Source organism: Eurypyga helias, unplaced genomic scaffold (assembly GCF_000690775.1).
Source record: "Eurypyga helias isolate BGI_N326 unplaced genomic scaffold, ASM69077v1 scaffold960, whole genome shotgun sequence".
NCBI classification, from domain to species: Eukaryota; Metazoa; Chordata; class Aves; order Eurypygiformes; family Eurypygidae; genus Eurypyga; species Eurypyga helias.
Window position 1 is genome coordinate 37,421 of NW_010224888.1, and position 13,532 is coordinate 50,952.

The 13,532-nt window shown below is 36.8% G+C and overlaps 1 protein-coding gene across 1 annotated transcript in view; it reads left to right on the forward strand.

Moving 5' to 3' along the window:
• TDRD9 (tudor domain containing 9) overlaps window positions 1-13,532 on the forward strand; it is a 51,442-nt gene that overhangs the window by 12,046 nt on the left and 25,864 nt on the right. The window contains 10 exon segments of the mRNA XM_010147020.1: window positions 2,243-2,346; window positions 3,888-3,940; window positions 7,705-7,759; window positions 8,389-8,473; window positions 9,162-9,219; window positions 9,834-9,938; window positions 11,749-11,846; window positions 12,175-12,306; window positions 13,012-13,174; window positions 13,259-13,322. Of these exon segments, the coding sequence (XP_010145322.1) occupies window positions 2,243-2,346; window positions 3,888-3,940; window positions 7,705-7,759; window positions 8,389-8,473; window positions 9,162-9,219; window positions 9,834-9,938; window positions 11,749-11,846; window positions 12,175-12,306; window positions 13,012-13,174; window positions 13,259-13,322 (917 nt within the window).

The following is a 13,532-nucleotide window of genomic DNA, read 5'->3' on the forward strand; positions in this document are numbered from 1 at the left end:
GTCTTAGATATTCTCCCTTTCTAAGACAGTCTCTTCGTTCTTCTGGTCATTGAGGTAGCCATAATTTGCATCTCTTCAAGTTTTGGCTGATCCCCTTAAAACTTGGTAAGAATTGCAGATGTATTGTCCCCAGCGGTTTTGCCAGCATCACACACAGTACTTGTTGGCTTCAAGAGCTTTTACTTCAAGGGCTGACAAGTACGTTCGCTGAAAACTTTGACAAGACTTGAGTCGCTTCAAAGCGAGGGGCAGTTTTGTGCAGAGTCACTAACACATCACACTCTTAGAGTAACCTTTCCTAATTCATCCCAGGGTCACATTTGCCTTTGTTCAGCAGCATTACATTGGAAGATACCTTTTTTCCTTATGACCCAGGTAGCTGGTCCAGAAGTTTCTTTATTGTTAGTCAATATACCATCTGCTTGTATGCAAGATTTATAAACTCAGTTGCATAGGTTTACATTGTCTCACTGGTTTTTATCTCACTTCAGGCAATTGAATGACATGTTAGATGAATTAGAGACTTACCAGTACATACGTGATGCATTCCAGCTTTATCAGTGTCTTTCAATTTTTTTTTTTTTCCTCACTAAAAACTTTTGCAGAATCTTCTTTTGCTTATATGATAACTGACTTGGAATAAATGTGTAATCCTTACTTTCTGCTTGATTAAAATCAAAGCCCTGTAAATGTGGACAGCTGATAAATAACTTATGCTGCTTTTACAGGGAAACCTGGGATATCTTAGTTTTGTGTGTAGAAACCTATAAGTATTACTCTTGGCCATTCAGCTTCCATCTTCCATCTTGAATTTCTTTCCAGGAGAGGCTTTTCCCTTACATTATGTCCTTGTTAAACGTCCCTACATCTTAGGTTGGAATTTATCTGCTCGTATTTACCAGTTACTACTGACTACTCCATTTTTTATTTTTATCATGCAGTCCAGTTCTTATGGAGCATTACGCTTAAAGCACAAATGCTCTGTTTTCAGTCTCACTTCAATTACAGTACTATTCCTTAAAAGTAAAAATGAGAAGTCGAAGTCTAAATAAATATGTATTTGAATGCTAAAATACTATTGTAGTGTATCAAGCAGCAGGTGAAGGTGACACTTAGGCTAGAAGTAGTACTTGGTTGATCAGAAGTGTAAAAATGGAGATGTGATAGCTAGTGAGAAAATAGCTGATTACTTAAAGCATGGACCCACAACCTGCAGAAAAATAATATAGAGGCTGATCCTTTGAACCTATTGTTTTTCTTGGGGAAATCTTGGATAACTTAAACTTAGATTTCAGCATGAAAGTCAATAAAATATTTGACTTGAGGGTTGAAGGAGGGAGGGGAGGTGAAAAAACTTCAAAGGCATAATCTGAGGGAGAGAATCGCAGTTTGAGTGTAGGATTTCTAATGGTGTGAAGTATGTGGAGGGAAGGTTACACTGGAATACAGTTCTACAAATGCTATAGTGTTTAGTCCAGTAAGGAGTTTCCACTAGAATGAGGAGAAACCCTGAGAATTAAAGGTGAGCAATAATCAAAAGCCAGAAAAAAGTGTAATACTATAGACCATTCCCAGAGTATTTCTAGTTCATTAAGCCTTTTTAAAACTGAAATGTGTGTAAGCTATTGTCTTTGTTCTGAAGACTTGATAGTTTGTGTTATTAAAAGTTAAAGCTCTGAGTTTGTGACGGAATACTAGAAAACGGTGTAGATATGAGTCATCACAGTTATATTGTGTAAACAGAACCATAGTTCTTTGACAGGGTATGACCAAAATCACAAGATCTGTTAAATGTAAAGACAGTTTAAATGAGAAAGAGATACATGATTTATTTGACAATCTGGGAGAGACCTGCATTATAGCACCTGCAAGAAAGATTGTGCCTGCCTTACGCAACTTACCCTCCTGGCCATCCTGTTCCCCTGGGTTGCACTTAGTGTAACGTGCTTAACTCTTCTGCGTAAGGAGCATGTCCTGCAAAGGGAATGGAGTGTGTGCTGGTGCTTATCGTAAGTAGGTAAATACCAGCAGTATTTCTTTAGCATTAGAATGGTAGGATGCTTTAAGGAAAGTGTCTGTTTGGAAGGTAATGAATGCTCCAGATTAACTTACTTCTTTGTACAGCTTCTGTGCTGGATAAGTTTTAATCAAAAAGCACTCGACCAATCAACACACGTATGTCATCTACAGTCTTTTAGCCTGTTATATTGTGTTAACCTCAATACTTTTCTTTTCCACACAGCTTTATCCTCAAAGAATTGAGGAACCAGTGATAGTAAGGGAAATGTATGAAGTAGCAGTGTCTTTGATTCAGTCATTTGATAAGTTGGAGGTGAAGGGCAATAGGTAAGATAAAGACCTGGAATCAGTGGTTCTTTGGGGAAATGAGGTACTTACTAAGGAACAGCAGCAGTCCATGTATTATAGTTGTTAGTGGTAACTTAATTTTTTTTATGCGTTTCTGCTTTGATTTTATATATTCATGTGATTTCTATTCAGGTTAGTCATACTGAGACTGCTTGTAGGTCTGATCTGTGTTCTTGAAATACTCTGCATGCCCTGGAGTGTAAGTGACCATTTAAGCCAGCCATGTCATGTGGAAACTAGATTCTTTGCTGCAGACCAGAACTGAATTTTATGAACAATAACACCAGAAACACTGTTTGGTATTGTAAACTGAAACATACAGTAAGCCACGAAAAAAGAATGCAAACTAGAAATTAATTTTCATGGGCTCTGTAACTAATGCCTTACTTTCTTTTGAAATAAGTAAATATTAATTTGTGTTACTCTGTGTTTCGTAAATTACCTTTCGTAAAAATGTAAAGTTGCTTATACAACTTTGGTCTAACACTGAGTATGTATTTATTTAGGAATAGTTTTTGTTCCCAGATATTCTAGTAATTCATGAATATATGCTGGAGAAAAAATCTTGTTTTGTAAGCTTATTTTTTTTCAAACTTAGTATTATGTAAACTTTGAAATGTTAAGAAAGCATCACTTAAGCTCACCTGAGCAGTTATCAAATGAACCACTGAAGTGCAAGTGTTGATGGAGGTACATAAATACAGTAAATTTGGCACTAACTTTTTTACAATATATAGTGACTTCTGTGCTTTTTAAAAATATTTTCAATTAAGCTTTTTTACTGTAGTTTAGAATAGCCAAATTGGACAACCTTTTACTGACAAGCTACCTTTTATAAGCAAACATGAAGACATTAGCATTTCAGCTTTCAAACACCAAAAGGGCTATTACAAACATCCATTGTTATGAACCTTCCATTGAAAGTTATACTTTCCATTAATTACATAGTTTGAGAGTAATTTTGTATCATGAATGATTAGTAAAAAAATGAGTTCTATATTACATTAAGGTGATTTTTAGCTACTTGCCTTATAGCAGATAAACTTAGAGGGAGTTATCTTCAGTTAATGTCATGACCTGTAGTTCTTGATAATGGTTACTTTTTCTACATGCTAAGCTTTTATTAAAGGTGCCTAGTGATATTTTTAGAATAAAAGAATATTTACTTGAGAAATTGTTCAGTAAGTTTGCATAGACTCTGCAGTAGTATACTACCTTTTCAGTTTAAGATCTTTCATAACCTAATTATGATTAATTTCATTGGTAGATAAGAATGTTTCTTTTTTGGCATAATTTTGAAGACAAAGCTAAACCTAATGATAAAGTTCCAATTTTTATATATATTTTGCTTTTCAGAAAGCGTAGTTGTGAATAGTGTTTTGTTCCTTCAGGAAGTTTAAATAATACATGTTACAAAAAATATGTAGTTATGTTTGTTCTTTTGAAATAAAATACCTTGGGGTAATAAAGTAGACTGAGGTTGTAAAACTAATGAAACTGCATATTCTTGTTAGGGAGAGAAAAAACTTCAGTGTTGCATCAGATCGTGGAAGTGTGCTAGTATTTTTGCCAGGTGGGTATAAGTCTTAATAATTTTCTTTCTCCTTATTTGTCATCTAACAAGCTTTGTTCTGATGCTTCTTCCAAGGATTTACTTAACACCTTTCTAACTGGGGTTTGTTGGTCTTTGGGTATTTATCTTGCATACCTGTTTAAACATTGCAATAATTGGAAGAGGAGTGAGTAAAAAATTAAGACTTTGTATGTTTTAGAAATGAAATTACAGTAGTAAAATTAATTCTACAGTTAATCTACAGAAACTCAGTTGCTCAATTTTTTTAGGTTAGTTATTAAATATTGTATGTAATTCCTAGGATTCTAGATATGTTTTCTTATCTGCATATAGTATAGTCTCTTCCCTGGATTTTATTTAAGTTCTCATAGCAAAAGTTAAAATTCACTTTTAAAATTTTCTTTCCATGTATATTGGTTTGTTTAGTAGGAACACTCACAAGCACACAGCATGTCATAGTGTACAATGATCAGAGAACTGATTGTATATAGTTTTAGTCGACTTTAAACGGTAAACCTACGTTTTCTTATACTGCCTGTAAAATCTAGCTAAGGGGGTTCAAGTAAGAGTGTCTACCAAAACAAAGTAATGCAATAATTTTTGTGTAACTAGGCTGCAGCCCTAGTTTCCTGAGCTATGCAAACTATTACCTAGTGCTTCCACATATTCTTTTACCTCATGGATTCTTGCTAGTTCAAAACTTTGAAAAGACTTGGACACATTCCAAGTGAAGAGTCACCTCAGAATCAGGAGTAGCTGTTTCCTTGGGCATAATGAGGTCTATCCCTTCCAGGACTGTCTAATTCTCTGTAAAATCTTTTGTCATTTCCCTGCTGTGTTGAGCTTAGCGGTAGACATGCTAGCTCTAGGGCTGGAAACACAGTACACCAGCACAAAAATATACTGCACTTGAGAGCAGCTTTAAGTGGCTTTCAGAGCTGCCTTTCTTCGAGTTAGCTTCTCTATAAAATCAGTAGGTAGAAGGAATAACTTCTTCATGTCAATGTAGGACTCATTCCAGATTGCCATGAATAAAGTAGGGAGACCATCTCTGCCTCTGGCCTTTCCTATAGGTGTTTGTCTGGTGTGCTTGCAGACTTCCTCAGGCCCTCTGAGTCTTCACTTCAGGCTGAAATGACTCCAGTACTTTAAATTCCCGTATCTTTTTTTCTCTTTCACTGTGCTGCTATCCCTGATGGGTCGTAACATCAACTGATAAAGTGAAAATTTTTGGTTAAATACATTTGTTAGATTTATGAAAACCTGTGTGGATAGTGCTTTCTGAATGAGCTGCTGCTCAGGTTTGTTTTTTATTGTTGTTCAGTGTCTGACCTTGGCCTGTTTTATAACTGCATATTCAAAACTGATCTTGAACACAGGATTAGCAAATACCTCTTGAAAGGGGAAGAGAGCCCTCTGCTTACAAGAGGGCAGCTGAGACAGAGATTTGGGTAAAAATAACCTCCACATTTAGGACACTGATTTGAGTTGCCTAGATTTTTTGAGTACTTACAATTACATAGCATTTTGTACGTTTAAAATAACACTCCCAATGACATTTCAAGCTGAGTAGGCATCAGGAGCCAGAAAGAGTAGTTCTGTGCTGAGGAGTACTGTTAAGGGATTTTTTCCCCACTGTCTTTGTGGAACTTGGTGGATCTGCAGATTCTGCTTCCACAGAGCAGCTGCAGCTGTCTCAAGTAGGATGCCATATTTTCCTGTTGTAATTAATTGTCTGTTTGTTCAGTGCTTAGGTTTTTTTTAATGTTACTGAGTGATTCTTTACAGATAAAAGTCTGCTCTTCCAGGAGTTAGTCAATAGGGCTCCCTGGGGGACTGCCCTCAGGGACAAGGAAGCAGAGCAGAGCTGGCAGATCTTTAAGAATGCTTTCCGTAAAGGACAAGAGCTGTTGATCCCCAGGTGTAAGAAATGGGGAGAGGAAGGCAAGAGACTGGCATGGATGACTTGAGACCTGCTGGTCAAACTAAAGGGCAAGAAGGAAATGCACAGGCAGTTGGAAGCAGGGACAGGTATCCTGTAGAAAGAGTATAGGGATGCTACCTGATTACCTAGGGATGGAATTAGGAAGGCAGAGGCACTTCTGGAGCTGAACTTGGCAAGGGATGCAAATAATATTAAGAAGGGCTTCTTCAGATATTATGGGCCAGAAAAGGAAGGTCAAAGAAAACAGGATATGTCCAAAAAGACCATGTCATGGTTTTCTTGTGTCTTCTCTATATCTTTAATTACGTGCTCTAATTCATGAACAAACACTTTTACTTGTCTTGTATTATAGTAATCTTAAAAAGTGGTAGTTTTTTTGTACAGTGCTGAAGGTGTTTTGCCTTGGAGTTTTAATTGCTTCATCAATGTACTAGTCATTATTTTGTTATTTGACCAGTTATTTGCATTCTCAAGTACTCTTATTTCATTTGAGCTGTGACGTAAATTAGGCTTCCTGTCTGTCTGTCTTAGGATCTAACAACGTCACTTTCCCCTGTAGTAGCCTCATACAAAGCACATCTATGAAACATTTTCACTTCTCTCTGATTGCTCCCCCCACCAACTATTTCTTTCTTCCTCCAAATTGCATGTTCTTGCCCAACCCTGACTTCTTTTATCTCCCTTACCTATACTCACTTCCCCTCATTTTCCAGGTTCAGTCTTACTGACTCCAGTAGTTGGCTAATATCCATGTTCTCCTGCAATTTCTTTTCCCAGACAACCTTGTATTATCACCATGTTGGTGTCTTCTTGAATCTGTTTCTCCTTTTCTTGCCTCAGTTTCTTGCTTTCTGGCCTTTTTTCCTTGCTTACCTTAACTTGATCATGATTTCCATCTATTCTCATTAGTATGTTATGAATATTCTTAGCACAACCAAAACATAGCCTCATACTAGCTACTGTGAGGAAAGTTAACTATATCCTATCACATGTCTTTCTTCCCTCTTGTTTTAAGTTACTCTTCTCTCTTGTCTTAAGTGAAAATATCTTTCTTCTTCCACGTGCCTTTGTCTTTCTTCCTTCTCACTTCTGAAGCTGATAAGTCATCTAAAGCGTGAAGGAACCTTCACATCCAGGTGCTTAAACTGCGTTTAGCCTCACTGAAAATTGCAGCAATCCTGTACTGCAGTTACAGTGATTTCACTCTGGCCAGTGTTGGACAGACTTTTGAAAATACAGCTTTTGGAATTGAAGTCTCAATAAGAAGTAAACTAGGCTTCTCAGAAAGAAGGAGGTATTCAGGAAGACAGCAAAAAATGCTTAATCATAAGATTTCCTCTGGCAGACGTGAAATTCATGTCCCAGAGAACAAGCACTGCAACTGCCAAAGTTAAAATGGTTAAGGCAGAAATAGCTTTTTATTATTTTTTTTCCTTCTTGGCCCTGCTCTTGGAAACAGCTTGTTTTGGCTGAAATACCCATGTTTATCCTAAACCAGACATTCAGCATGTGGTGAGTGTTGTCAGCTGTGAGGAATTGGAACGAGGGCTAATAATGGGACACTAACAGATGGCCTTTTATATCTCATATTGCCACTTTAGTAGGTGTAAAATAATGCAAAATGACTCTTGAAAAAGTAATGACTCGCAGTGTTTCAGTGACTCATTATTACCTTTACTCTTTAACTCTTCGGCTGTTTTATTATGTGGTGAAAAGGAGATGATAATGGAAGTCAATTAAGAATTTAATTAGACATGAGAATTATTTTTAGAATTGTTAATTTTACTAAAAAGAAAACAAACTCTTCCTTTTCCCCCAGGTTTGAATGAAATAAGCTACATGCACTCACGTCTCTCAAAGATGTTCAACACAAAGTAAGTTAAGACCACATTTGTTTCAGTTTGTGCTGGTCTTGGCTAGGATAGAGTTGATTGTCTTCATAGTAGCTGGTATGGGGCTGTGTTTGGATTTGTGCTGAAAACAGTGTTTATAGTACAGGGGCGTTTTCGTTACTGCTGAGCAGTGCTTATACAGAGTCAAGGGCTTTTCTGCCTCTCACCCCACCCCCACCAGTGAGTTGGCTGGGGGTGCACAAGAAGCTCTGAGGGGACACGGCTGGGACAGCTGACCAAAGGAATATTCCAGACCATATGACATCATGTTCGGCATATAAATCTGTGGGAAGAAGGAGGAAGGGGTGGACACATTTGGAGTGATGACGTTTGTCTTCCCAAATAACCGTTAACATGTGATGTAGCCTTTCTTTCCTGGAGATGGCTGAACACCTGCCGATGGGAAGTGAGGGGTGAATTCCTTGTGCTTTGCTTATGTGTGCAGCTTCTGCTTTAGCTATTAAACTGTCTTTATCTCAACCCTGAAGTTTTCTCACTTTTACCCTTCTGGTTCTCTACCCCATCCTGCTGAGTACATAATTACTCTGTGCTAAATCATATTAATTTTTATATTCTTGCATCAGTAAGTATTTCACCAATATTTTCTTCAGGTGGCAAGTGTGCCCACTTCACTCAAGTGTGACATTAGAGGAGCAAACCAATATATTTTTGCCTACAGTTCCTGGCTACAGAAAAGTAAATATTGTTGAATCGCTACTTTGTCATGAAGTGTGTGAAACCTTTTGCTAGAGTAATACTAGCAAATAATAATGTATCTAAATTAACATTAGTTGTGCCAACGCAAACCATTATGTGAGGGCAAAGCAGTTGTGGGGTTTTTTTCCAAGATGTAAATTGCTTGCCTTTCTTACCAAGTTGTTGCTTTCACTGGTGTTTAGACCTCAAGAGAAGCGCAGTAACAGGAAGTTATCCTTGAATCACTGTGTGGCACTGTGTTTATCCTTCACGATGGTTTGTGCCTGTCAGTTGCACCTGCGTGACAGTGATATGGTGCTGCTGGCACTGCATAGCAAAGTAGTGCCCTGCTATGGGGGCCTTGCCTGCTTTGTACCCCAGATTTTGACTAGTGTCTTAGTTTTCTTTATCATTGCTAATAGTGTGATGTTCTGTTACGACAAAGACGTAATGACGTATTTTCCTTCTTCCTTTATTTTGTCATATACTATGCCACTTTATTACGCTTTTCTGATTGTAGGAAAATACAGTTTTCCTGTGTTGTATTGCTTTTTTTTATATGCAGAAATACTATGTTGCCATTACATTTATAGTTCTTCATAGTAAGTTGGATTTTTCATGCAGAAACATTCATGTGAGTAATTTTTTCTTTATGCATTTGTTGCTCACTTTTTACTTCAATACTCAGGTTATTCTGTCTACAGACATAGCTGAGAGCTCTCTAACAGTTCCCGGTGTTAAGTATGGTAAGTTGTGTAAATCTTGTAGTTGTGTATACAGTGTTTGTAACGTTTTCCTTACATGTTCTAGCCTAAATCTCTATCAGGTGTCATTTTTACAAAGCGTTGCTGTTGGATTTTAATTTTGACAGTTGTTGAATTCTTTCTTTCACAACAGGGAATGGTTTTAAATCTGAATATATGAACAAATAGGAGAGCTACTGAGGGGGGGTGTCAATCTTTCCTGGAGCTGGGGGGGAAATAATTTTAAATGCAGTAACAAGCAGAATCAGACCTCATGTCACAACTACCTTAAGATTTTTATTCATATTCTGACTACATTTTTAAATAGTTGCATTAGATTAAGCAAATTCTGATACAAAATGTTTAAATGCAGAAACGATTGCTTTTAATGCTTATCTGCACTCACTGTTTGTTGTATTTATGTTAAAATCTGTTTGCAGTTCTGTTAGTATTCAGAGTATCCTGCGTCTGGTTGTTAAATCTAGTGTTCTCCTTACTGGATTTCAAGTAATTGAAACTTTGATTTCCTGATAATACAAAGCCAGCCAGTGTTTTTTGAACTGCCATGAGGATAAATTGTTTTGTATTAATACTAGATTTTTTTTTTTTAATTGCAGTGATAGATTTCTGCTTAATTAGAACTTTGGTTTGTGATGAGGAAACTAATTACCAAAGTTTGAGACTTTCCTGGGCATCTAAAACAAACTGTAATCAAAGAAAAGGTAAGATGACAGTGGGTAAAATGGAAAGGAGTTGTAGAAGCTAACCTTCTGGAGAATTCTACATTGCTTTTCATTTTATTAACAATAAAAAGTACAGATTTTTTTTGTCATGAATAGTTTATACAAAAGCTAATTCCTTATCATTTCAGATTACTAAGGAGTGATTAAAAACTATGCCTAAATGTTTTATTTTGTTCAAGTGTTTTTCCACATAAATGTTTTGTATTTTATTGAAAAATATTGAATTCATGGACCATAAAACTTTAAAAGTTATTTCATTATGTAATAATAATGTTCTTTATCACGGGTCATTTTTAAACAGGTGAGATAGGTACTTCTATTTATTAACTACTGGTGAGTTTCAGCTGTAAAAGAAACTTTCATGTGTATTTGTCACTCTTAAATCAGTTGAAATAACCACTGCAATGTCTGTAGTGTAGAGCAGTTATTGTAGCACAAGGTTGGTTAAGATTTACTATCAGCTCTTCTAGTAAGACAGTACACCTAAAGATCAAAATCTCTTAGTTTCAGTCAAAAAGAGTGCTAATTGAGGTATAAAAACACCCTGATTTTTAAATATTACGAGTTCTGTACAATTACAGCTTTATTTCCATTTGGTTCTGGGTTGGTGTAGGTTATGACAATCATAGAATCATAGAATGGTTTGGGTTGGAAGGGACCTTAAAGATCATCTAGTTCCACCCCCCCTGCCATGGGCAGGGACAGCTTGCACTAGACCAGGTTGCTCAAAGGCACATCCAGCCTGGCCTTGAAGACATCCAGGGATGGGGCATCCACAATATCTCTGGGCAACCTGTTCCAGTGCCTCACCACCCTCTCCGTGAAGAATTTCTTCCTGATATCTAACCTAAACCTCCCCACTTTCAATTTGTACCTGTTACCCCTTGTCCTATCACTACAGGCCCTTGTAAAAAGTCCTCTCCCAGTACCCTTGTAGGCCCCCTTCAGATACTGGAAAGCTGCGATGAGGTCTCCTCGCAGCCTCCTCCAGGCTGAATAAGCCCAATTCTTGCAGCCTTTCATCCAATATACAGCCAGCATTTTGTGTAGCAGACCTGCACTTCTTATGTCTGTGACTTAAAAATATGGCCTAATTCTCCAGTGGAGTATCCCACTGAGTGGAGTGCCCTTTAGTTTGCTGAAGTGAATGGTGTTTGGGTTTGTGAAGATAAACTTCCTGAATCATCTATAAATATTAGATAATAAAGATGTTTTCCTTTTCATCATGGTTTCTTAGATGTTGTTTATATAGAAGTTCTTTTCTAGCTATTGAGTCACATAGGAAATCTGAGTATACTTACTGTGTAGAGAAATACAGATGCAAAGCCTATTTAAACTGCATGTCAAATCTTCAGTTTGGGGTTGTGCTAAAACTTGGATTGACATATTTATCTGGATTAAATTTAGATTCAGTAGGACTTGCTTTTTCCTGTTTTTGAGGAAGTGTGTTTTAGTGCAAGATTTGTCATGTCTTTTCAACTGAGAAGGACGGATACTGATTTGAGGGCAGTTACGTGAAAGAGGTATTTGAAAGAAATGCTTAAGTAACACTTTTGTTCATTATTGCTGCTATGAAAGCAAAATTATTTCATCTGGTCCTTATGTAGGAAAGGATAGAGAGAATGTCTCCACTGCACCTGTCTGCTGCAAGAGAGTGAAATAGTGGTCAGCCTGCAGCATCAGCTGCCCTGTACTGCTCAACTGCCCAGAAGGTGTTGTGGATGGATGGGTTTTGAACAGCTTGAAAATTGGGCAGTTTGCTAACTGAGAGGTGTTCTTTTATTGGAAGGTCGTGCTGGACGTGTTTCCAAAGGGTATTGTTACAGACTTGTACACAAGGACTTCTGAACAGACTTTATTCCAGAGAATTCAATACCTGACATACTGGTAAGACTTTTAGGGAACATCAAGATTTTTTTTGATGTGTGAGGTCACTGACAAGTTTTGCTTTACTTTTCCTGAAGACAGTGCACAATTTGAATAGTTACTAATAACTATAACACTGAATAGAATTCAGGCTGATAAATAATTGACAAAAACCATTCCATTACAGCAGTAAAAAGGATGTGGATTAGGAATAAGCAATCTTTTCCAAAGAAAAATAGTTACACAAAATTAATTCAGGTTTTACTAAATTCTAAAATTTAACTAATTTTTCATATAAACCACTTTGTTACACTTGGGGAAAATAACAACAACATTGTTTTCCCTTTAGCATTGTCCATTGGGAACTACAGTCTTAAAAATAAAAAAGCTTGATATGGGGGGACCAAAAGCCTTGCTGGCAACAGCTCTTTCTCCACCCAGCGTATGTGACATTGAACATACTATACTTCAGCTGAAAGAGGTAGGCATTCTTTTAATGTTGTTAAAATCGAGATAATAGAAACATACTGTAGAATTGTTTTTCTTGCTGTTTAATGCAGTAGGAGCCTTGACTGGAACTTGAAATAGGAACTGTCTGGAGAATCTTTTCTCCATTTGACTCATGTCTGGTTACCATCCTCTTCAGCGTAATTTCTGTAGTTACTCCATTAAAACAGGATTATAATTTCATGAGGGATTAATGATACTGTTGTGAACTAGCATCTGTGGTGAGAAAAAATAGAAAAAACTAGTCAGAGAACTTCTGTAAATGAAATTGTTTATTGATAAATTAGCAAAATCACACTCTTACACCTTTACGATGTGCAGGGGTCAGTCTGAAGTTTCCCTTCTGAGCTGTACAAGGAATCTGGTGTGATTTTGCTTTTCCATTACAAATTTCATATGGGGTAGAACATTCATTGCATTAAACTTTTAATTTTGCAAAGTATATAAGAAGTTATACTTGTATAGTGTAGCTTGCTTATATATGCAGTATAGGTAGTAGAAGCTTTGGATTTAAAATACTAGACTTAAAATTTATTTGAGAATGTCAGCTTAATTACAGTTTTGATACTAATTGATGTTGCTTTGAGATAATTGCTTGCTTCTTGTCTTATTTGCTTATAAACTGGTCTTATATTTACTTCGTCAACTTTTACAAGTGAATAAATTTTTAATTTTCTAGCTAGAAGCACTTACAGCTTGTATGGAAACAGAAGAAAACCCACATGATGGTGAGCTGACATTCCTAGGAAGGGTATTGGTAGAGTTGCCAGTGGATCTGTGTCTTGGAAAATTGATTGTCCTTGGGCATGTCTTTGGGTGCCTAGAAGAATCCCTTATTTTAGGTAACTGAAAGAAGAACATGTGAGAACATTTCTGTAAAAACAAGTGATTTGCAAGTTTTCATTTTGACTTCTTTTTTGTTGTAGCTGCAGCACTCTCTCTGTGGAATTTTTTTGCAGTACCTTTCAAACAGCGTGTCGATGTATACAGGTATTCCCCTAGATGTTTTACAACTTCCTGGCTACATCTGAGGGCAGAGGACTAAATTGACCACTAAATATAATTTTTTCATGTCTTGAATCTGATGTACTGTCAAAGTACCAAGGAGTGTAAAAAGAAGCTTTTCCACGGCAGCTGGGATCATGAAATCTGTTTCTACATGAACTAATTAGTATTAGAGAGCAAACTCATCCTTTCCTG